The sequence below is a fragment of the Macaca fascicularis genome, chromosome 2 (genome assembly GCF_037993035.2).
Source record: "Macaca fascicularis isolate 582-1 chromosome 2, T2T-MFA8v1.1".
NCBI lineage: Eukaryota > Metazoa > Chordata > Mammalia > Primates > Cercopithecidae > Macaca > Macaca fascicularis.
In genome coordinates this window covers 76911307-76936640 of record NC_088376.1, presented here as the reverse complement: position 1 = coordinate 76936640, position 25334 = coordinate 76911307, and the positions used below count along the sequence as shown (strand labels likewise).

General features: G+C 34.2%; 1 protein-coding gene across 2 annotated transcripts in view; it reads left to right on the top strand.

Moving 5' to 3' along the window:
* Positions 1-25334, top strand: part of BCHE (butyrylcholinesterase) — a 68353-nt gene that overhangs the window by 39317 nt on the left and 3702 nt on the right. The window contains exon 3 of one of the 2 annotated variants that reach the window (XM_005546296.5): positions 15693-15859. The exons of the other annotated variant lie outside the window; for it this stretch is intronic. Within the exon in view, the coding sequence (XP_005546353.3) occupies positions 15693-15859 (167 nt within the window). The remainder of the gene's footprint in view (positions 1-15692; positions 15860-25334) is intronic. 2 annotated transcript variants of the gene reach the window in all.

The following is a 25334-nucleotide window of genomic DNA, read 5'->3' as shown; positions in this document are numbered from 1 at the left end:
ACTAAAATTATGTCATAGGGAGAATTTAGATTTATTCTACAGGAAAAACAGAGAATCCTGGGTAAAATTTATGGAGATATTGTTTAGCTTAGTATTATATTTGTTATTAATAAAGACACAGTTCTCTTTGAGAAAAAAAATAAAAATAGCCCCAGGGCCTGGAATTCTAGTAGGGCCTGAGTGCAGGTCTGTTTTTCCAACTAGATATAGTAATGAATAAAGTTATCAAGGATTGGAATGACTTTGTTCAGATTGTGACACATATTCCATTATTAAAAGTGAAAAAACAGAAGTTAGAATAGCTTTGTGCAGATATTCTAGAGAGAATAAAACACTGAATGGAAGATTAGACAATATTACTTCAAGATAACTTTAAATTCTTTGAAAGGGCCTAATATTATTTTTGATTAAAAAAAGTATTCAAGTAACAGAAAAAAAGTTTGGAGAAAAGAATACCCAGAAGAGTGCTACCTGAAATAATTTAAGAATAGAAATCTTTGATTATAAAATATTTCTGATTGCATGCTAATAAAATAAAGTACTTCCATGAGAAATAATTGAAGGCTAAATAGGACATTGTAACACTTTCAAATAGTAGAAAATATGGATGGGATATTTTTAACTTACTAATGATTAGTAAAATAATTGGGAAAAAAGAATTATGGAAAAATAACATGGCATTTTATATGGTAGGTAGCAAACATATCTTTATTGTTACCTTTCTAATATTAATATAGATTTGAAATTATTTTGGTTAAAGGTTTTCACCAATTAGCTGAGTATCTAAAATGTTTTATTAAAATGAAATAAGATTATTTTGTGTATCACTATTTTAATTATTACAAATTCAATGTTCAATGCTCACTTTGAAAAATTCATTAAGCATGATTTAGGCTCGAGTCTGTATGTATGTTTATGGTAATAAAACTGACTTCCAATGTTTATTTGTTGTGCTGACAGCTTCCTCCATAAATAGTGTCATTGCTGTCTGTGGACCTTAATGTGGCACATTTGGTTGTTACATCTTACTTTCCCTATATACAACATCTTTTATGTAGATCTACAAATAAAATTAAATACACATAGATATATTTAAAATTTTAGCTTCACTAAATTCATTATATTACCTAAAATCCCCTCTTCGCACATTAGACACATTTTGTATTATACACAAAATGACAGTAGGTTCAATACCTTAAAACTTTTAACCTAAATTCACTACTAGGCAGGAGTGTAGGTTCATAAAAGGAACTTCAACTAAAATAACATACAGTTTTTCTAAAGCAGGAAGAATATGTAAGGCAATTATATTCTCATTATTCCAAGATGAGATCTGTGCCATTTGGAAGGAAACACAATGCTAAATACAGAGAAAATATTTTGAAAATTGGATAGGATTTTCGTAAAGATTTCAAATAAAATAGAAAAAAAAATATTTCAACTTAAAAGTTGAAAAATGTTTTATTTATCAAAGTTTACCAAGTTATCTGTAAGATGATATAAGTATGTGTTTTGAATAAGTAGTAAAGAAATAACGAGACGAGATAGTCACCCACAGGCACAGATATTATCCTAAAAACTGTATTATTTGTAATTCTATCATTGAAAATGAAATTTTTTTATGTTCCGTTTGTATCTCTGTATGCAACTATATACTCTAGTTTTTTGTTTGTTTGTTTTGTTTTATAAAATCTGCATGAGAAGACTGCTTTCTTCTTTTTTGTTGGAATGGGGAGCTCATTATGTTGCCCAGGCAGATCTAGAAGCCTAGGACTCAAGCAATCCTTCTAACTCAGTCCAGCCTCCCAATTAGCTAGGATTACAAGCATACACAACAACACTCAGCAAAAATTGCTTTTTATTGGGAAACAGTAATTTTTTTTAATATTAATGTTGAGGTACGTAGTTGAAACCATGAAAACACCAGATATATGTTTTTGACATTGTAGGCTTTGAGATTTGAAAATTCACCTACCTCAGCCATTCAAGTTGTGTGACATTGGACAATCTCAGCTTCCTTATCTATATAATCTGAATAATAAAATTGCCTCTTTCAAATAATCATAGTTAATGTTAACTGAGTTTTTGCATAAAAAGTGCTTAGTTCAGTGTCTAATAGATACAAAATTTCTAATAAATGTTTTTAAAGTATATTCTTCTTAAATTTACTCATATACCTCTGAAACAGATCTCAAACAACCTCAAAATATCATAGCCAACATCCACACCAGTTGTGTAGAAGAGAAAATACACACACACACACACACACACACAGAGTTTGTTTTTTCGTTTGAAAGGATACACTGTAGTTTCAAGTGTATGCCGTATAATTCTAATCACTTTAAAAGTTCATTCTGATACAATTAGTCTAATGGCTTACTTATTTAGGTAAAACCTTTACCAAACAGCCTTTTATCAAACACTGACTCTATGCAAGGCGACAAGAGTCAACAAAACAGACATTTTGTCTGCTATTATGGAGCCTTAAAGTCTAATGGAGGTGATTAGCCAAATATAGGGACCTCCAGTGAATAGTGATATAAAGTCAATAACTTTGAATTCAAGAATATTTATTTGATATGCTGAAACTACCCATTAAGGAAAAACATCACAATTAAGTTTTCATATAATTTTCCTGGAGTATTATTTCCCAGGTCTTTTCTAATATTTAAGTATTCATTTAAAAATCAAGCTATTTTAAGATTTGTATGTGCTACTATAAAACTAAGTTTCCAGGACATTTTTTTGGCAATTCCTAGGCTCATTCCTGAAACTGTGGGCTTGCTGCCATCAATTTTGTGGCACAGACTAACGCAAACAGACGTGAATAAGAGAAAAACTGATAGAATTTGGAAGACTCAAAAAAGAAGCCAATTTGTTTCAAGTTTGAGATTATTTTCTTATCTATAATTAATGCAAAGTCTGCCCCCTTATTAAAATAAGTGTTCTAGTGCCATTATTTGAAAGTACATTTGAGCTCTCTACAGCTCATTAGGCTGTCACTCCTCTGGGATTCATATGATCACATCCAAATGATAACAGTTGCTTTGCTATCACTAGAAAATGAAAATGGGTACAAACATAATGCATCTTCACATTTCGAAATTAGGGAAGACATCTGGATGCACTTGCTCAGCTAATGAATAAAGGGAAAAATGGAAGAATAAAGGAAGGAGTGAAGGAAGAAAGGAGAGACTGGAGGGAGGGAGGGAGGGAGGGAGAGAGGAACGGAGGGAGGGAGGGAGGGAGGGAGGGAGGAAGGAAGGAAGGAAGGAAGGAAGGAAGGAAGGAAGGAAGGAAGGAAGGAAGGAAGGAAGGAAGGAAGGAAGGAAGGAAGGAAGGAAGGAAGGAAAGGGAGGGAGGAAGGAAGGAAGGAAAAGAAAAAGTGTCTAATTTTCTGTAATACGATTTAGTATTCAGCCCAATTCATTTTCTGGAGTTGGAGGCGGCTAAACATTGCTTAGTATCCCTCTTTAACTCACCAGCTAATTATGCAAACCTTTATATCCAAACAATGCAGAGGAAAGAAGACAGAATGATCCTCCAGACCATGAAAGGTTTGTTCATCCATCATACCAACAGTGTACTAAAGATCTTAGAGATCTTTTGTCTGGCGACTCTTTGACCTTTCAGCTGATGAATAACTGAAGATGTGCAATACAAAGAAATTACTAGAAGAGAACTGTGCACTGAGAATCAATTTATTTTCATGACTCTATCCAACTACTTTAGTGAAGTATTTAGGAGAGTGGGTTAAGTACACAAGCCTCTTTTAAATACTTATTAATTTTAAAATGTTCTCATAATATATAAAAATGTGCTTTAAGTGGGCACTTGATTCCCAGTTAGAAATTTAGGATTAAAAAAACACAGTACATCTCAGCAACGGTGAAAATTTTGATTTGGATTAAAATCAAATCTACATGAAGATTTTGATTTGGATTAAAAAGAGAAACATATTTCTGTGTGCTTAAGGCTTTTTTTTACTCCTTTTTATTTCCTGAGCAGAACAGAGCTTAACAACACTGATTGACAACATGAACAAGACTCTTTATTAGGACCTAGTAATAAAACAAATGATTAGAGTAAGGCAGAACTCCTGATACCAGAAATCACTCAAGAAGTCTCACCTTATATGCAGGGTTCAGTTTTGCATTTTTGTGTATATGTTTTTATTTCCCCTTAAAACAAAATGTTTCTTTCTTTCTTACGAGGCATCCACTTTGATAACACATGCCAAGCTATATTATATCATAATTGGTCTTTGCTTATTTCTAGTGATGAAGCCTCATCCCATATTTTTGCGTGAACTACAGCTGTTAATTTTTCTTAAAGTTTGAAAATTATGTGCAGCTGATATGTCATCTTCCTAGTATTTAACTGAAGTGTAATTTGTTCCTCTTTATTAGAGCTGAATAAAAATGTCTTCTTTTTTATTTCCTAGAAAGTTTAGCACATTGAAATGTTTTGCCTTTGATCAAATTTGTGTACAGGATCATACAGATTATATATTTCCTGTAGGGTTATTCTCTCCTCCTCTCCTCTCCCTTTCTCTTCCCTTCTTTTTTTCTCATAAAAACCTATATCCAAATTCTCCGTGAAGCTGAGAATGTATTCCAATCCACAAGTTAGGAATGATGAAACAGTAAAAGTTTAATAAGCCGCTTGGCCATGGACTCTTATAGCACAGTATATTTAAATACGAGAAATCTTCCTTAGTTAATTTCTGAATTTTTGCAAATTTCTAAGGTATGTTATTATAATCCTGTCCCTCTGGGTACCTTGATTCCTGCCTAAAAATAACAAACCTTATTATTTAACAAAGAAAAAAAAAACTGAACAAACTATAATGAATCTAGGGAATTGTTTTTCAGTAATCACTTTTCTCATTTCTACTGTTAGCAATAGAAATATCTGGAGATGGGAGGAAGCAACTAATAAAAGTGAAGATTTAGATATTTGCATTAAATATAATCTAAATTGTAAATAATCCTCTTATAGTCTCTATCCATAGCTGCATTATAATACAGTTCACATTGCTTTAGTAACTATTTTTTTTCTGCCTTTATTACATCTTCCAGAAAACAAAAAGAATACAGTTATAAAGACCTTCTTAACAAACCATAGTAAGTCAAGATGGAGAATGTAAGTGGGCCTTGAAAACTCTTGAGTTAGATTTTAGTTTGTGAACAGGCTCAAGAGAAATTCATCTATAAAATGACGCCTCATTAGCAGATGAAGGAAGTTGAAGTCAAACGTTTTGCTATCTCATGGCACCTGAAGAATCAGTGTGAGTTTTTAGTCAATGTGAGTTTTAGAAAATTAATATTTACAAGACATTTTACTTTAACACATGAGAAAAGGTGAATTTCTCTTTTTTAATAAAGTGAAGTTTTTGTTTTAGAACTGATAGTGAATTGATCCAACATACATCCAAAGTTCTGAAAGCTACTCACTTCTCATTGCAAAAAGCATTTTTTCAATGTATACTTTCCTAGGTTTATTGTAGGCACTGGGCATGAATAAATAGATAAGATTGATTTCTTCTGAAGCTCAAAATGTAAGTTTTTAGTTTATATAATTTGGCATTGTTAGCAGTGTTTCATTTGTATCTTATAAAATAAAAATTTATATAAATGATATTTGTTCAGTTATTTTGGGTATTTCTAATATTCGAGTTACAGAATACATAGACAAACACACAGAGGCACACACCCGTTTGTCTGCTCTATAGGCTGAAAACCTGTGTGCCTCCAAAACTCATATGTTGAAATCCTAACTCCCAATGTGATGGTATTAGGTAATACTGTGTGCGGAACTGGTAGGTTCTTGGTCTCACTGACTTCAAGAATGAAGCCGCGGACCCTCGCGATGTTACAGTTCTTAAAAACAGTGTGTCCGGAGTTTGTTCCTTCAGACGTTCAGATGTATCTGGAGCTTCTTCCTTCTGCTGGGTTCGTGGTCTCACTATCAGAAGTGAAGCTGCTGTAGACCTTCATAGTAAGTGTTAGAGCTCTTAAAGGCAGCATCGTCTGGAGTTGTTAGTTCCTCCCGGTGGGTTTGCGGTCTCGCTGGCTTCAGGAGTGTAGCTGCAGACCTTGGCAGTGAGTGTTACAGCTCATAAAGGCAGCGTGGACCCAAAGAAACAGCAGCAGCAAAGTTTATTGCAAAGAGCCAAAGAATAAAGCTTCTACGCTGCAAAAGGGGACCGGAGTAGATTGCCACTGACTGACTGGGGCAGCCTGCTTTTATTTGCTTATCTGGCCCCACCCACATCCTGCTGATTGGTCTATTTTACAAAGAGCTGATTGGTCCATTTTGACAGCATGCTGATTGGTGTGTTTACAATCCTTGAGCTAGACACAGAGTCACAGAGTGCTAGTTAGCTAGATACAGAGCACCAACCAGTGTACTCACAAACCCTGAGCCAGACACAGTGCTGACTGGTGCATTCACAAACCCTGAGCTAGACACAGAGTGCTGATTAGTGCATTTACAATCCTTGAGCTAGACAGAGTCACAGAGTGCTAGTCCTCCAAGTCTCCACTAGGTTAGCTAGATACAGAGTGCTGATGGGTGCACATACGATCCTCCACCTAGATGTAAACATTCTCCAAGTCCCCATCCAGTTCAGGAACCCAGCTGACTTCACCCAGTGGATCCTGCACAGGGGCTGCCGGCAGAGCTGCCCGCCAGTCCCGAGCCGCCCCTGCACTCCTCAGCCCTTGGGCTGTGGATGGGACCAGCTGCCACGGGGCACCGCAGAGAAGGAGCTCAGACATGGCGGGCTGCAGGTCCCGAGCCCTGTCCCGCCAGAAAGCAGCTAAGGCCGGGCGAGAATTTGAGTGCGGCGCTGGCAGGCCGGCACTGCTGGGGGACCCGGTGCAACCTCTGCAGTTGCTGGCCCGGGTACTGAGCCCCTCACTGCCCTGGGCTGGCCGCTCCGTGTGCTGTGCCCCCGAGCCCGCGCCTGCCCGTGGGAACTCGCACTGGCCCGCGAGTGCAGCCGGCAGCCCCGGTTCCCACCTGCGCCTCTCTCGCCACACCTCCCCACAAGCAGAGGGAGGTGGCTCTGGACTCAGCCAGCCCAGAGAGGGGCTTCCACGGTGCCGTCGAGGGCTGAAGAGCTCCTCAAGCGCTGCCAGAGGGGTCGCCGAGGCCGAGGAGGAGCCGAGAGCGAGGGCTGCTAGCACGTTGTCACCTGTCATTAGGAGGTGAGGCCTTGGGAAGGTGATTAGGTGGTGAGGGCAGAGTCCTCATGAGTGAGATTAGTGCTCTTATATCACAGATCTAAAATAGCTGCCTTCTCCCTTCTATGTGAGGACACAGCAAAAAGACTGCTGTCTATGAACCAAGAAGTAAGCTCTCTCATCAGACACCAAATTTCCCAGTGCCTTGATTTTGAACTTCCCAGCTTCCAGAATATGAGACATCAATTTCTGTTGTCTGTAAGCTATCCAATTTATGGTATTCTGTTATATCATCCCAAGCAGACTATGATAGCTTGCGTATATGTGTAAGTATCCAAAGAAAAAATACATTTTTCTTTTATCTTTAAAGATTTATCTTAGAAGCTTGTAGAAAACCATGAAATACAAGGTTTTATAAAACTAACAAATTACCCAGGACATTGCTTTGTGGATTAAAATGGAACCAGCATGATTAAATTACTCGTAATGCATTCGTGAGTTAATACTAACTTGCTCTAATAAAATTCAATGGATATTAAACTCATTTTATTTGGGTATATAGTTAATAAATATTATAATTAATTTAATTTAATAAATCTGTGGGTTTTTTTTTGTTTTTGTTTTTGTTTTTTTTTGAGATGGTGTGTCACTCTGTCGCCCAGGCTGGAGTGCAACGGCACAATCTCGGCTCACTGCAACTTCCGCCTCCCAGGTTCAAGCAATTCTCCTGCCTAAGCCTCCAGAGTAGCTGGGGCTACAGGTGCACACCGCCATGCCTGGCTAATTTTTTGTAATTTTAGTAGAGATGGGGTCTCACCATATTGGTAAGGCTAGTCTCAAACTCCTTACCTCAGGCGATCCACCCGCCTTGGCCTCCCAAAGTGCTGGGATTACAGGAGTGCACATGGTAAAAAATAGTTTGCATGTGAGAAAATGAAAAGTTATCCCAGGGTGTCTGATTGCCACAACAAATAGTTATTGGAAGCAGAATTTCACATTATTTGGTTTGGAGTACTGTTTTTCTTGAAAGTATAGAAATTGTCATCTGTGAACTATTTCCCATGTGGTAGTAGTTTTTAAACATGAACATTTACTGTGAAGGACGAAGAGGTAACCACACATCAGTTGTGATGTTTCTTACTTATTGTACCCATCTGCACACTATGAGTCAGGCACAATTTCAGGTTGTCAACAAAACAATCAAATGATAGTTTGAATGAGACTTCTTAGCCTCTCATGAGAAAAAGGAAAAAGGACAGCTAAAGTACATAGAACAATATGAGGTGATAAACACTGACTACTTCAATTTGGTTCCCGAGGAAGGTCTGTCTGAAGAGATGGTAGGACGAGAATAGGACAAGGAGCTATGCTTTGGGGAAATATAGGCATTGTATATCCTATGAATTGTTATATTGCATTATGTGTGTTTTTAAATATTATAGCTGTATTGAAATTTGTAAATTGAGTAACATTGTTAATGTAACTGGGAGAACATTACATTTAAGAACTTAAGACCTAAAGCCATAAAATTACCAGAAGAAAACATAAGGAAAACACTATAGGACACTGATGTAGGCAAAGATGTTATGGCTAAGACTGTAAAAGCACAAGTAACAAAATCAAATTTAGACAAATGGGACGGTATTAAACTAAAAAAGTCTTCACCGCAAAGGAAACAATCAACAGAGAAAAGACACAACCTCCAGAATGTGAATAAGTATTTGAAAATCAATAAAAGACATTGTTTATAGGAAAAGTAAGATAAAACAACCAAATATGCCACTTTAAGGTGCTCAGACAGCAATGATACTACTTTTTGGAGGAAGATGTCAGCACAACAAACATTTTAAATCAGTTTTTATTGCAATACACATACATACAGAATTGAGCCTATATCATGTGTAATGAATTTTTCAAAGTGAGCATCTAAGAACACTGAATTTGTAACCATTAAAATGGTGATACATACAAAATAATCTATTTTATATTAGTAATCCATTTCAGAATCTTAATTGGTGAAAACCTTTGACCAAAATAATTTCAAATCTATATTAATATTAGAGAGGTAACAATAAAGATATGCTTGCTACCTTCCTCATATAATGGATGTTGTTTTTCAATAATTTTTTTCTCCCAATTATTTTACTAATCATTACTAAGTAAAAATATCACATTCATGTTTTCTATTATTTGGAAGCTTTATGATGTCTCATTTCAGTCCTCAAATATTTCTCATGGAAGCATTTTATTTCATTAGCATATGATCAGAAGCATTTTATGATCAAAGATTTTTTTATTCTTAAATTGTTTCAGTTAACTGTTTTCTGGGTAATTTTTCCTAAAAGAAAATTTCTGTGACTTAAGTTTTTTTTTTTTTTTTTTTTTTTTTTTGGTCAAAAGTAATATTATGCCCTTTAAATGAATTTGAAGTTACCTTGAAATAATATTGTCTAATCTCCTATTCAGTACAAAGCTATTCTAACTTCTGTTATTTTTTCATTTTTAATCATGGAATGTGTGTCACATTCTAGACAAGGTCATTCCAATAAAAAATACAAGTTAAATAAAAACTTGTGGATCTAATTGAAATGCAGAGATTCTATCAATAAAATCAGGAGTAACAGCAAATTTCCAACTGCCTACTTACCATCTCCATTTGGATGTAAAATTTAACACGTGAACTTAACATGTGAACTTTTTATTTTATTTTATTTTATTTTACTTTATTTATTTTTTGAGACAGTGTCTTGCTCTGTCACCCAGGCTGGAGTGCAGTGGTGAGATCTCAGCTCACTGCAACCTCCGTCTCCCAGGTTCAAGCCATTCTCCTGCCTCAGCCTCCCAAATAGCTGGGATCACAGGCATGTGCCACCATGCTCGGCTAATTTTCGTATTTTTAGTAGAGACAGGGTTTCACCATGTGGGCCACGCTGGTCTTGAACTCCTGACCTCAAGTGATCTGCCTGCCTTGGCCTCCCAAAGTGCTGGGATTACAGGCATGAGCCACCATGCCCAGCCATGAACTCTTGATATTGCATTCCAAACATGCTCTTCTTGCAGTCTTTCCTATCTCAGCAATGTCAACTACATTCATTCTTCCAGTTTCTCAGGCCAGAATCTTTGAAGTCAACCTTGCCTGCTCCTTTCCTCTTTAATCTATCGGCCTAGTAACAACTCTACCTACAAAATATATGTAAGATCTAATTCTTTCAATTTCTGCCACTACTACTCTAATTCAAGTAACCATCAACTCTCACATAAACTATTTTAGTAGCCTCCTAATTGGTTTTCTTGAACCATCTGTAGTTTATTCCCAACACTACAGACAGATGATTTTTTAAACAATGTAAATGAGATCTTATAGTTTCCTTTTTTCCCCACCCCCCAAGATGGAGTCTTGCTCTGTCACCCAGTCTGCAGTGCCATGGCGTGATCTTGGCTCACTGCAACCTCCACCTCATGGGTTCAAGCCATTCTCCTGCCTCAGCCTCCTGAGTAGCTGGGATTATAGGGGCCCACCACCGTTCCTGGCTAATTTTTGTATTTTCATTAAAAACGTGGTTTCACTATGTTGGTCAGGGTGGTGTTGAACTCCTGACCTCGTGACCTACCCACCTCGGCCTTCCAAAGTGCTAAGATTACAGGCGTGAGCCACCATGCCTGGTCAATCTTGTTCTTTCTTTGTGCAAACCCTCCAATTCCTCCCTCTCTTACTCTGAGTAGACACAAAATACTTTTGAAGACACACATGGCACTAAGTAATGTGACCTTACTGTCCCCTCTCCAACTTCACCTCCTACACTCATTCCCTTCCTGCCTCTATTCTAGTCACACTGTCCCCCCTGCTTTCCTTGGAAAACTCTAAGCAAACATTTTTCTCATGATCATTGTTTTCCATCCCTTCTGCTGAAATACTATTTCCCCAAACAACTGTTTGACTCATCCCTTTTCTCCTCTTCACTTCATTTTCTATCAAATATTACAAAGCTTCCTTACCCAGAGCTACAGAAAGTCAAGTTTAATCTTCCAGTCTGCGAAATTGGTCCAAGATTTCTCTCACCAGTCAGAAGTTTAGGGTCCGCATGGCTACCTTCACTTCAGACTAGCTGTTTACAAATATGGAGTCCCTTTGGACTCCATCAGATTTTATAACTCACAAGAGCTATTCATAGAACTCAGGAAAGCCCTGTAATTACAATTACAGTTTTCTTATAACAAAAATATATAAATTAGAACTAGCTGAGGATGAGACACGTAGAGCATCTTGGACTTAGAATGTTCCAAATGCAGAACTTCTCTGTTCTCAGAGATCTATTATCTTCACGACATCTATTGTGCTTATGTATCTATGGAGTATTGCCAATCTAAGAAGCTCACCTGAGCTTTGCATCTCTAGTTTTTATTGGGATTTTATTATTATGTATAGGCAAGATGGATTGAATCATTGCTCGCATGGTTAAAATCACTCTTCAGCTCCTTCCCCTCTGTGGAGGTCGGGATGATATCACATAGCTAAAAGTCTCATCCCTCTAATAACATGGACGGTATTTCTGGCAGGGCTAGTTCCTACCCTAAGATGATCAGTGTGGCCATCCCCACCCTGAGTCATTTCATGAGCCTCAGTTATTATATACTCACCATAAGACATCATGTTAGCATAAGCTATCATGTATAACACAATATTCCAAGTGTTTAGAGATTACATTGCAAGAACAAGAGATAAATGACAATCAGATGTTTTATTACGGACTCCCTCACCATCCCCCTGCCACACACACACTGATACTTACTCACCTGCCATTTCTATTTATCCCCATTCCTCATTTTATTATCACTAGCACTTGGTATCATCTGACATATTACATCATTTCTTTATTGATCTTATTTCTTGTCTTTCTCATCAAATAAAAATGGCAAGATAAACGAATTTCCATTTTGTATTTGTTGAATCTCTTATCACTCAAATAATACCTGACCTAGTACACACTTTATAAATATTGGTTGAACGAATGAATGAATCTGTTTTCTAAATTTAGGTCTTCTTATAGCCCTTCTATTCCTTATATTAAAATAGAATTTCATTTAAGTGACATGGAATGGAATTTATAAATATTTTAACGTTTTAAAACTTTTTCAATATATTTTCTTCAAACCTCTTATGGCAGTGAAAGATTTCATCTAGACTTTTAATATATAACCATTAACTATAGCTTCACTTTACTAGATTTTAAAGCTAATTAAAATACATTCTCTCAAAAACTACTATAGCTTACTTAGAAATAACTGTCTCTGAATTCCTAAGGATAATTTTAATTCTCATTTTAGGCTTGGGTAGGCAATCCTAGGATTCTATAATTCCAAGAAAACTTTATTTTTGAAGCTAGATGCAAAATTTTTCTTCATATCAGGGCATCCTGAATCAATCGGTGTATTTTCCTTTAATCTGTTCATAAAATGAGTTATCAACTGTGTGCTCAAATATCAATGGCAAGCAAGTAATTTTCTGTAACACAGATGTTAAAGAAAGATACTCTCTGCTTTTTTTGTTGTTAAATTAGCTGTGTCTTAAAACCTTTCAAAACTACATATGAAGAAAATTCTAAGGGGTGATCTATAGAGCATTTTGGTATACTACAAAGTAGAAAAAGAACCTGATACTGATAAAAATAGAGCATATACAACTTCATGGAAAATTTTAATTATTACTATTTTGAAGTCTTTATTTTGTGAAGAGAACAAAAACTTCTTTGAGAAACAGCAAAGTCAAGATGTTTAAATTGATCTTATGACTTTGAGATTTAAAAATATAATGCTTTGGAATTGTGTATAGTGGAAATATGTTGTATTTCACAAAGTGTTTAATTGATACAGACAGAAAGAATTGTCTCTCTTGTTACTTTGTAAGTCATGGAGATTTCTTCAAATTATAGAATAAAATACTTCATCACTTCAATAGCTATTTCAGTCTTTTGAAAACTGTATCCACATCTACAGGCAAAGGAATTTTATTATCTCTAAATTACAATTTGGTATGTCATGAGTTATTTCATAGGATAAAGTTTGTTAAATGAACACCGGCAGTGCTTTGCTCTTGAACTCAAGTACAAGTCAGCTCTGTTTAAGTCGCCATTCACAGAGGACAGAAATGAATGTGCAGTTAAAATGGTGATATAAGTAAATTGGAGCAGAATTAGAAGAAAAGTGGGCAATTTAGGAACATAAGAATTGCTGTACTGAATCAGACCATCGGTTCTCCTGGTTTAATATCCAACCTCCAGCAGCTGTACTTGTTAGTTTCTACAGCTTTAAAAGAAAGAAAAAAGACTACATAATTTACCTAGACAATTGTGCCATCTGTGATCTGGAGAAATTTTCTTCTTGATCTCTCTCAAATACTACCCTAAAGCAGGAGGTTTCAACCCTGCTATGATATTGGTTTAGCTTGACTAGCTCTGATTATTAATAATTCTTATTAAAATATCCCATTCCTCCATAAAATAAACTAGTACATCAAGAAACTATTTGTCTCTAAAGCTCCTGAATTCATGGTTGAACATGTCTGCATCTGTGATAAATTATGAATATATAGTGCGTATTCAATATAAGTTCTTGATGGCAAAAATCTGCCTCTTGATAACCATACTTTTATTTCTCCTTCCAAATTCTACTGGAGTTAGAGACTTTGGCTAAACAAAACAAAGCAAAACAAACTTAGATCTGCTCATACTACTCCAAAATTTCTATCTATTAATAATATACAGAAGATATCTGAATGATGAAGGATTTTTTGTGTTGAACTTTTAGAAAAGTTCAACTAAAGTTTTTCTTATATGATTTTTGCATAAGATTGAATAAGAGCAAGGAATGAATTACTTATCTTTGTCACTTTAATCTTTAGTTTATGTTAGAGAAGGCTGGAAAACTTTATAGTTTCTTGATTATTCTAAATACTCACCTTGAGATCAATATTTCTAAAATATTATGCTCACACTAGCCATTTAGTGAAAAGTTCCTCAAGAGTCGTAAATGCCTACAAATTCGATTCTAAACAATTTTCCAGGGCTGTTAGACCTAATGTGATAACACTAATATGTTAAGTACATAAATTCAACGGTATCTCCTTTTATCCTAGAATTCAACAAAACTAGTTTTTTCATTATTATTTGAACTAAGAAGTAGATTAATCATTAATGTCTATGTTAATTCTATCCCTCTTTCTAGCTTTCACAGCTTTCCTTTCTAGTTCAGTTCCTTATTTTCTCTCTTTCAGTCAGATTCCCATTCCATAAGGTAATTTCCTTTCAAGTATGTAATTACTGCTCCCTCTTCTGAACAATTTGTGGCCTCTTTTTTAGGCTTGGCTTATGTTGTCTTATGTTGTAGTTCTTTGTTACCCTGAGTTTTCATGCTTATAAATTCCCTGAGGAAAACTTTGTGTTTCATATTTATATTTCTAGGGCCTAGATCTGTGTCTAACTCATACTAATAACAAAGATATGTTATAAGGAAATCTACAGATGTAGTGACTGTGTAGAGCCACTTAAAAAAAAACTCTGAGTTCCTACTTGTGTGACCTTGGCATTAATATATTATTGAGTGCTATAAAGGTATCAATGAGCTCAACACTATAGATATTGAAAAGAAAAGTCGACAATTATCCATTTTCAAATCACAACTATAAATATGGAAAATATCATGAAAAGATAATATAAAAGTTTTGAATGAGTTTAGACACATAAAATTGGAAAATAAAAGAATTCCAAGCAGAAGTAACAGCTGGAGCAGAGAAGAAATGAAAAAAAAGAGGGATTTACTGGGGAACTCTACCTAATTCCTATTGGTTGGGTTTATAAAAAGAATATCTGAAAATAAACTTGGAAATATGGGTGGTACCATGTTCATTAACCTTAATATGAAACCAGTGAAGAATTATTGAAAGATTTTTAATTGGTAAACAGATCTAGGAGATGTTAGACAAATTTAAATGTGGGACTGAAAGAAGTTTCCTGGAGTAATGAGATTATTACATAATAAGATTTGTAATTAAACTTGGTATTAAACTCAGGCAGTATTAATAAGAGTATATAGAATGAAATAGATAAAAAAGATGTGTAAGTGATATGATTCCTTATTGTGAAATGATTGGGTCTAAGATAAGGTAAGAGAATGAAACAAAAGTAGCACCACCCTTTGAGCACGTTTAAGTGTGAATGAAGATATATTTTATTGAAATAAAAAATTTTTTCTTCCAATATGTTAAGTAGAAATGCATATAAAAAATTCAACTTTAAATTTTAATTCTTACAATTTTAAATAACATAGCGGTTCTCAGTTCTAAAACCACTAAGCCCAGTTCACTTACGTTTCATATCATCAATATATATCCACATTTTTTCTGTCTTAAACTCTTTAAAGCTCTTGTGAACACTGTTAGAAAACAATATTCTTTTTAATCTAACAATGATTTCAATTTTACTATAATGTCTCTATTTTATTATTTAGGAATCCAAATGGGACTCATAATAATAGCACAAAATGGCCTGTCTTCAAAAGCACTGAACAAAAATATCTAACCTTGAATACAGAGTCATCAAGAATATTGACTAAACTACGTGCTCAGCAATGCCGATTCTGGACATCATTTTTTCCAAAAGTCTTGGAAATGACAGGTGTGTGTGTTTTAGTGTTTGGTTATTTAAAAGATGATGGTTTATGTAAAAAAGGGATGAAGTATACTCTCCAAGGCATGATGATGGAGTTACTGTATGTATCTCTGACTTTAAAATAACTTGATTTAATGAATACATTATTTTTAAGACTTTCTTCTATCAAGTTTAGATATGTTTTGAACTCTTACTATATAAGCAGTACTTTAGTAGTTAAATAAAGAAAACTAAAATATAAATTTCACCCCGTGGAAATATAAAGTAGAAAAAGGAAACTAAAATAGAACCCTACTTGTTATTCAGAAAATCTTTATGGAATTAATTAATGAGCAAAGAAATAAATATATCAATCATAATGTATAGAACTAAAAAAAGTATGCAAAAATTGGTAAAACAAATGTTTTAATAAATAATATAACCTTGATTTAAAGGGAGAAAAAAACTCCAAAGTTTACATATTTAAAAACACAATAAAAAATTTCTAAATATTCTGAACTTGGAAATATTTATCTAAGAGCACACACACACATTACAAAATATAATATTATATAATATTACATATTATAAACAAATAGTAATTTAGTTAACTAGTCTTCAGGAAGTGATTGATGAGAAATATGTAAGGAAATACTATCAAAATTTGTTCATTTATTATCTCAATATTCATTATTAAGAAAATATTCAATCCACTTGAGTGATCAAACATGTGTCACCTTAGTTTGATCTTCTCTGACAAATATGACATATATCCAACTCACTGTCTAATTTTTAAAATTTCTGTTGTTTATAATCCATGTGGTTCCTTAAGTGTACTTTCTAAAAGTAATTTTCAGCCATCAGACATATTGCTGGTCAGGTCCTTCAGAGTTTGCTATTCTTTTCATCATGATGCTCTGTAATTTTCAGGCTATACGTTAGGTATCACAATACAGTAGATGTTTTCCATTTCTTGTTTAGATAAGTTAGGGGCTAGTTTCAGCAAACATGGGCATCTCAGAGCTGTATTTGATTGTTTCATATGCCTTTGGATCATCAGACATTACTCACCAAAATTATAATAATGTACTCCATCTGCTTAGGAAATGTTTCTGATACACCAGTGCTCTGCGTATTACCAAATGTTCTGTGACATAATATATAACTAGAGATGGGATTCTGCTTCTCTTGGCAGAGCAACAGTGCCATCCTTGTGTCCTCCGGGTATAAATAACGATGAGGTAACTCATTAATCTGCCAAGAGACCCAAAGAGATACTATGATTTATCGTATCACATACTACATATTCTTAATCTTTATTTAAAATATTTTTATATGAGAGGGTTATAATTTGAGATAAAATTAGTGGGTTATTTTAAGTGACTTATTTATTATAAGCCAAGCTGAGCCATTCTGGTTGAATCATATATGATCTATTGCAATTTATGTGATGATACAATAAAATTGTAATGTCAGCATTTTTAAAAACTATCCTTCACAAATTTCTGTTTCCAAGTACTTACCTGTCAGAAAGCAGATTAAATAAACAAACTCCAAAGTTTTTGGCCAGCTGCCGCTATTTCCCATACAATGTTGAACAAATTACTAGCTTGTGTAACACTGAGCTCTATGGAAATATTTATCTAGCTGTGGTCTAGGACCATGCATAAGGTTGGGTTCAGTGTGTCTTGAAAATATAATTTTGTATTATACCATTTTTTCTAATTAATTCTCCCATAATAAGGTTTTCATATTAGATATATTTTATAATTTTAAAGTAAATGCATGATAGGATTATTGTAACATGTATTCATTAGTAATAAAAATGTTACATTTGAACAAAGTCAGTTTGAAGTTAGAAGGATTTATGTTTTATAAATAAATAGTTTGGACAGATTAAAAAGATTAAGGGCCCATGTTCTTGCCATACCTTACATTTTTCAAGTCACAAAACTTCAAATATTTTAATCTTTAATGTTTTGAGAATGGGTTATTCAGATGACCTGGGCTAAAGTTTTTGGAATTTTTTTTTAAAGCAACTTTATACGTAAAGAAAAATTTCAAAGAATAACTACTAGCTGGCTTTCTTAAAAGGAAAAATGTTTACGTTACTCAAGATGGAAGCCCAATAAGCTTTGTAAGCACCACCTCAGCAGTAGTTTACATTTGAGCAATAAATGTTCTCAAATAAAATGATCCTTCAGACGTGCTTAAATACACAAATTCTAACATTTACTTTCAGACCATACTTCAGCACACGGCTATGCTGTTATTGCATACACCTGCAAGAAATAAAATTCACAATATTTATTTCAAATGTTACAAATTCAGATTTACACAAGAATATAACTATTCAATATTACAATCTCATACCTATTTGAAAAAAGAAAAGGAAGTAGAAAAATGACCCATTGTCAAGGATAATAATATTTTTTTCACTAAAAGTGGAAGGGTAAATTTATTTAAAGAACAAAAGTCCTTCATTTTATCCCAATGAAGAAAAAACAGATCGAGTAATTCCTCCTTTGACCTTTGAATAAATCGTGCTTGCCAACACTAAAAACCACGTGTAAATTTAAGGGCCAAAATACCCTTTGGACTGGTTACTTTGAGAGTCATTTACTGCTATTTGCTAATCAGCAAGACTGTCAATCAAAGATGAGGGAGTGCAAAGGTGATTTAGAGAAAATAATGATACTAGCTTATTGTCTTAATATGCCTGAATTATAAATTCCTCATTAAAAGCAAAACAAAACAAATAAACAAGTGGCTTTAAATAACTTAGTAATCAAGTTAAATTAACTGTTTCACTTTAAATTACATGAAGTCTTCACAAAGCCTAGCCTGAGTTTATACTGGTTCACTGTATGATCTTACCCCATACTCAAAATTACAACAGAACAATTAATGATTGAGATTTATTGCATAAAGAAGTATGCATTCCGTGACAAGTTTAATAACTGATCAAAAACAGAAAAATAATTATGTGATGGAGACAGAAGAGATTTTCAGTGAACACTCAAATACATGAAGAATGTTGTTGTTGTGTCTTAATTATGATGGCAAACATAATTAAATATCAATATAATCTCTTCTATCTTCACGTCCACTAGCAATTATGGGTTAATTCGCCTCTGCATTCTCTTCTGCTAGGGTCTGAATGTTTGTGTCCCCCTAAAATTCATATGTTGACATCCTAATCACTAAGGTGCTGGTATTAGAAGGCAAATCCTTAGAGAGGTCATGAGTTCATGGAGACAAAGCCCATTCAAAAGGGATTAATGCTCTAAAAAAAAAAAAAAAAAAAAAAAATCCTGAGAGAACTCCCCCATTCCTCCATGTGAGAACATAGCAATGAGACTGCCACCTATGAACCAGAAAACAGGTCATCATCAGACACCAGTCTACTGTTGCTTGATCTTAGATGGAAGTCTAATCTGCTAGAAAGCCTCCTCAACTGTGAAAAATAAATTTCTGTTGTACATAAGCTACCCAGTGTATGATGTTTTATTATGGCAGTGTGAATGGACTAAAATATTTTCTAATTCCTTAGACTTTATTAAATAGACTTGGCTCTAGTGAAAATTTACTCAGTGTCCTTTTTGGCTAGACAAAACACAACAACCACACACACAAAAAAACTTATCATTATTGTTTTCACAGGAGAGAAAACAATTATTTTTTTCAAATAAGACAATACATGCAAAACAAAGATCACAAAGAAGTGAACTAAAAAAATTATGCCAATATGTTTACAAATTTACTATTTCACAAATTGCCTTCCATGACTCTTCCCTTCTCTTTACCCTGTGAGACATTAAACAAAAAACTGATTCCCATCTTTTCTATCGCCCCAAAACCCACACACACAAAGCAAGTTGTCTCTGTTTTACAATCACAAGACTTGGTGACATTTGAAATAATTTTAAAGCAGTGAAATCATTCATATTACTGAGTTGGTTAAAAAGGATATTATTGTTGATTTAAAATTGGGCATAGAAAACTGAAGAATAAAAATATAACAGATTAATAGGTCATATGTATCAAGGTGAATATATATATATGTAATGTATTCATACTTATATGTAGAGCCTCTAACTTCTTATTAGATTTATGTCCTATTAATATGCTTTGAAAATTTATACTAAAACTACTAGCCTAGGTATAAAGTACTATCCTTTTTCCAAGGAATTCTCAGGTCAACAATATGAGTAGCTACATTTAGTTATGCACATTGTATCATACAAATTCACATTTTCTGTGTGTGTTTACCACTCATCCTTTAGGCAATTATTTTTAGAAAATAAAAACTTTATTATTTTTCATACCACATAAAAATTTATAATCTGCCAGCTTTTAACTGTTTTATGCATACTGAGCCATTTGGTCTTTTGCAGAATTTTCTTTATTTTTTTATATACTTTAAGTTCTGGGATACATGTGTAGAACGTGCAGTTTTGTTACATAGGTATACGTGTGCCATGGCGGCTTGTTGAGCCCATCAACCCGTCGTCTAGGTTTTAAGCCTCGCATCCATTAGCTGTATGTCCTAATGCCCTCCCTCTCCTCACTCTTCATCCCCGACTGGCCCCAGTGTGTATTGTTCCCCTCCCTGTGTCCATGTGTTCTCATTGTTCAGCTCCCACTTATGAGTGAGAACAGGCGGTGTTTGGTTTTCTGTTCCTGTGTTAGTTGTGTTAGTTTGCTGATGATGGTGGCTTCCAGCTTCATCCATGTCCCTGCAAAGTACATTATCTCATACCTTTTTATGACTGCATTGTATTCCATGGTATATATGTACCACATTTTCTTTATCCAGTCTGTCATTGATAGGTTTTTGGGTTGGTTTCATATCTTTACTATTGTAAATAGTACTGCAATAAACATACATGTGCATGGGCTTTATTTATTTATTTGAGACAAAATTTCACTCTTGTTGCCTAGGCTGGAGTACAATGATGCGATCTCGGCTCACTGCAACCTCCATCTCCTGGGTTCAAGCGATTTTCCTGCCTCAGCCTCTGGAGTAACTGGGATTGCAGGCATATGCCACCACACCCAGCTAATTTTGTATTTTTAGTAGAGACAGGGTTTCTCTATGTTGGTCAGGCTGATCTCGAACTCCCGACCTCAGGTGATCTGCCTACCTTGGCCTCCCAAAGTGAAGGGCTTACAGGTGTGAGCCACTGCACCTGGCCATGCATGGTTTATAGTTGGATAATTTATATTCCTTTGGGTATACACCCAGTAATGGGATTGCTGGGTCAAATGGTATTTCTGGTTCTAGATCCTTGAGGAATTGCCACACTGTCTTACACAATGGTTGAACTAATTTACATTCCCACCAATAGTGTAAAAGCATTCCTATTTCTCCACAGCCTCACCAGTATCTACTGTTTCTTGACTTTATAATAATTGCCTTTCTGACTGGTGTGAGATGGTATCTCATTGTGGTTTTGATTTTTATTTCTCTAATGATCAGTGATGTTAAGCCTTTTTTCGTATGTTTTTTGGCAGCATAAATGCCTTCTTTTGAGAAGTGTCTGTTCGTATCATTTGCCCAATTTTGATGGAGTTCTTTGCTTTTCTCTTATAAATTTGTTTAAATTCCTTGTAGATTCTGGATATTAGACCTTTGTCAGATGGATAGATTGCAAAAATTTTCTCTCATTCTGTAGGTTGTCTATTCACTCTGATGATAGTTTATTTTGCTGTGCAGAAGCTCTTCAGTTTAACTATACCAACATTTGTCAATTTTGGCTTTGGCTGCAATTGCTTTTGGCATTTTTGTCATGAAGTCTTTGCCCATGCCTTTGTCCTGAATGGTACTGCTTAGGTTTTCTTCTAGAATTGTTATTATTTGAGGTTTTACCATCAAGTTTTTAATCCATCTTGAGTTAATCTTTGTATAAAGTGTAAGGAAGGGGTTCAGTTTCAGTTTTCTGCATATGGCTAACCAGTTTTCTCAGCACCATTTATTAGATAGGGAATCCTTTCCCTATTGCTTGTTTTTTCAGGTTTGTCAAAGAACAAATGGTTGTAGATATGTGGTGTTATTTCTGAGGTTTCTGTTCTGTGTCATTGGTCTATATGCCTCTTTTGGTACTAATACCATGCTGTTTTGGTTACTGTAGCCTTGTATAGTTTGAAGTCAGGTAGCGTGATACCTACAGCTTTGTTCTTTTCATTTAAGATTGTTTTGGCTATGCAGGCTCTTTTTTGGTACCATATTAAATTTAAAGTAGATTTTTCTAATTCTGTGAAGAAATTCAATGGTAGTTTAATAGGAGTAGCATTGAATCTATAAATTAATTTGGGCAGTAAGACCATTTTCATGATATTGATTCTTCCTATCCATGAGGATGAAATGTTTTTCCATTTATTTGTGTACTTTTAGTTCTTTGAGTAGTAGTTTGTAGTTCTCCTTGAAGAGGTCTTTCACATCCTTTGTTAGCTGTGTTCCTACATATTTCATTCTCTTTGTAGCAATTGTGAATGGGAGTTCATTCATGATTTGGCTCTCTGCTTGTCTATTATTGGCATGTAAGAATGCTTGTGATTTATGCACATTGATTTTGTATCCTAAGACTTTGCTGAATTTGCTTACCAGCTTCAGGAGGTTTTAGGCTGAGATGATGGGGTTTTCTAAACATAGAATCATGTTGTCTACAAACAGAGACAACTTGACTTCCTTTCTTTTTATTTGAATACCCTTTCTTTCTCTTGTCTGGTTGCCCTGGCCAGAACTTCCAATATTGTGTGAATAGGAGTGGTGAGAGAGGGCATTCTTGTCTTGTGCCGGTTTTCAAAGGGAATGTTTCCAGCTTTTGCCCATTTAATATGATATTGGCTATGAGTTTGTCATAAATAGATCTTATTAGTTTGAGATACGTTCCATCAATACCTAGTTTGTTGAGACTTTTTAACATGAGGGGATGTTGAATTTTATCGAAGGCCATTTCCCTTGCAGAATTTTCGAAGTTTCTTTTCCTAGAGAGTGGAAAATGTACTCGCATCCATAGTACGAGATTAATATGTTGTCAAAATTACAATGAGTATGAGTAATGCTGGTATAATCCCCTCTCCAAAATAGCACTTAACATTTTTCTTAAAGCCAACACAAGTATTTTGCAGGTTCGGAGGGCGACTGGTTTGCAAAATATTTATTAATGAAAACTAATGTGAAGTGTTCCTAATAGCAATTATCCATGAAAATATAAAAAATGGAAAGAGAAAAAAAAATTCTAAGTAGACATTTGTGGTGGTTTTAAATGGGTCATCTTTCCTAGGTAGTTGACAGTTAACTAGTTTCTGAATGTTTTTCAGGACATCTTATCAGATGTATAACAAGATACCTAATAGAAATATAATTTATCTTTTAAAAAATCTTTTTTGTCAACTAATTTGGTAACATTTACAGAGCCTATACACTGTTGCTGTGAGCCAGGAACTGCACTAGCAGCTAGAGCTACACAGATGAAAATGACAGGGTCTGCTTACTCACAGTGAAGTGGAGTCAGGGCCCAGGACCATGAAAAGCTTTTAAGAAGAGAAGATACCTGCACTGAATCTCAATGTGAAGGCAAAGTGGATAAGCAGGAACCAGAGATGAAGTGTCTTGTGTATCATGCTTAGGAATTTAAATTATATCCTAAGTAAAGCCATTTAGTAATTTTAAATGGGAAACTGACATGTTCTGGTTATTGATTCATAAATGTATAAGCTTTTACTATATTCACAAGTTTTATTTTTTACCTTTGTCTTCTCAGAGTATGTAAGACTATTATGGCATCAACATGATAATTTCATTTCTGAGGTCGGGTCGTTCTTCCAAATAGCTTCTTTTGTTTGCTGGTTCATTCGCATCAGGAATATATTCACTTCTCTTATATTTATTTTATTTATGCTTTAAAAATTAATCTAAAATTGCTTTTTCTTGTTTTAGTGAAAAGGACTTACTAGTAAATTTGCCTCTGAATGCAAATTTGGAAATATCATCTATGTTTGCATAAACAGTTGACTCTGGAAAACAACTTGGGGATTAGGGGCACCAACCCTTGCACAGTTGAAAATATGCCTGTAACTCTCGAATCCCCAAAAATTTAACTACTGATTAAGTTGACTAATTAAGCCTACTTGACTGGACCTTACCAATAACATAAACATTTGATTACCATATATTATGAATAATATTTGTATTATATGCTATATTATTATAATAAAGTAAGCTGTTATAAAGAAAATGAAAATCATAAGATAGAGAAATTGAGTGGAAGTTGATCATCATAAAAGTTTTCATACTTGTCATCTTCACATTGAGTAGGCTGAGAAGGAGGAGGAGGAGGGGAAAGGAGGTGTTGGTCTTGCTGTCTCTGGAGTGACAGAGGTGGAAGAAAATCCACATATAAGTGGATTTGTGCAGTTCAGACTCCTGTTGTTCAAGGTCAACTGTGTGTATATTTTTTACTTTTTCTTTTAAACATTTGTACTTGCAAATTTGCTTTGCCCTTGCACACAGAGATTTGCTTTGGAGAAACTTGTTTTTTAATATCTCTATACATATGTGTAAGTTATAAATATTCACAAACTGTCTTAAGTATTAGATAATCTTTTTAACTGATATGTCTATTTGATCTTTTGACATCTTGACATGAAATTTATTTTATAAAAAATAAATTATACAGTTTCCTATTTTACATATTTATGTATTAAATGCAAATTTAGTAAGTTCTATTGGGGGTGATAATTAATGTAACAACACATTATTTTTAACACATTGTTTTTCTTTGACAAAAGTAAACTATCTCTAAGGTTACATATGCTTTAAATCAACTATATTCTTACTACATAGTTATATGAATAAGGTCCTCAATGTCCTTAATTATTTCTGCTCTATTTTTATTTAAGAAATAATAAAGATGCATGAAATTCTACAATCATGAAGATATTTCTCTGAAAAATAATTATGAGAGTTGTAAGCTTTATTAATATTGAAGATTTAAAATCCTATTAATATATACTTATTTACGCATTTATTTTTTGGCCTTGATTGTTACCATACCTGCTATACATGTTGCCAACTCTGATTTGTTTATTTTATTTACATTTCTGCTATATATTTGCCCTTGTTCTTTTATTTTCACTCCTCTATATTACTGTATTTTACATGTATTATTTAAATGCCATCAGCTGAGGTCAATGGATAAATACTATGTGACCTATTGTTGATATTATGAATTAAGACACTTTTTATACATATTATTATATAGTATGATCATTGTAGTATGCATAAAGAGGACTTTATATTTACTCTCTACATAAGAATCTGGAAAGGTCAATCAATTGATTCATCATTTTTCTTGATAAAATATAATTAAAACCGTAATATATTATGGTAATCTTTCCATTTTGTTCACAGTATCCAAAACACAAAATGTTACCACTATAAAGAAGAGAAAATAATAATAAAAAAAAACTCTTTCTACAAGTTAGGGTTCTTTAT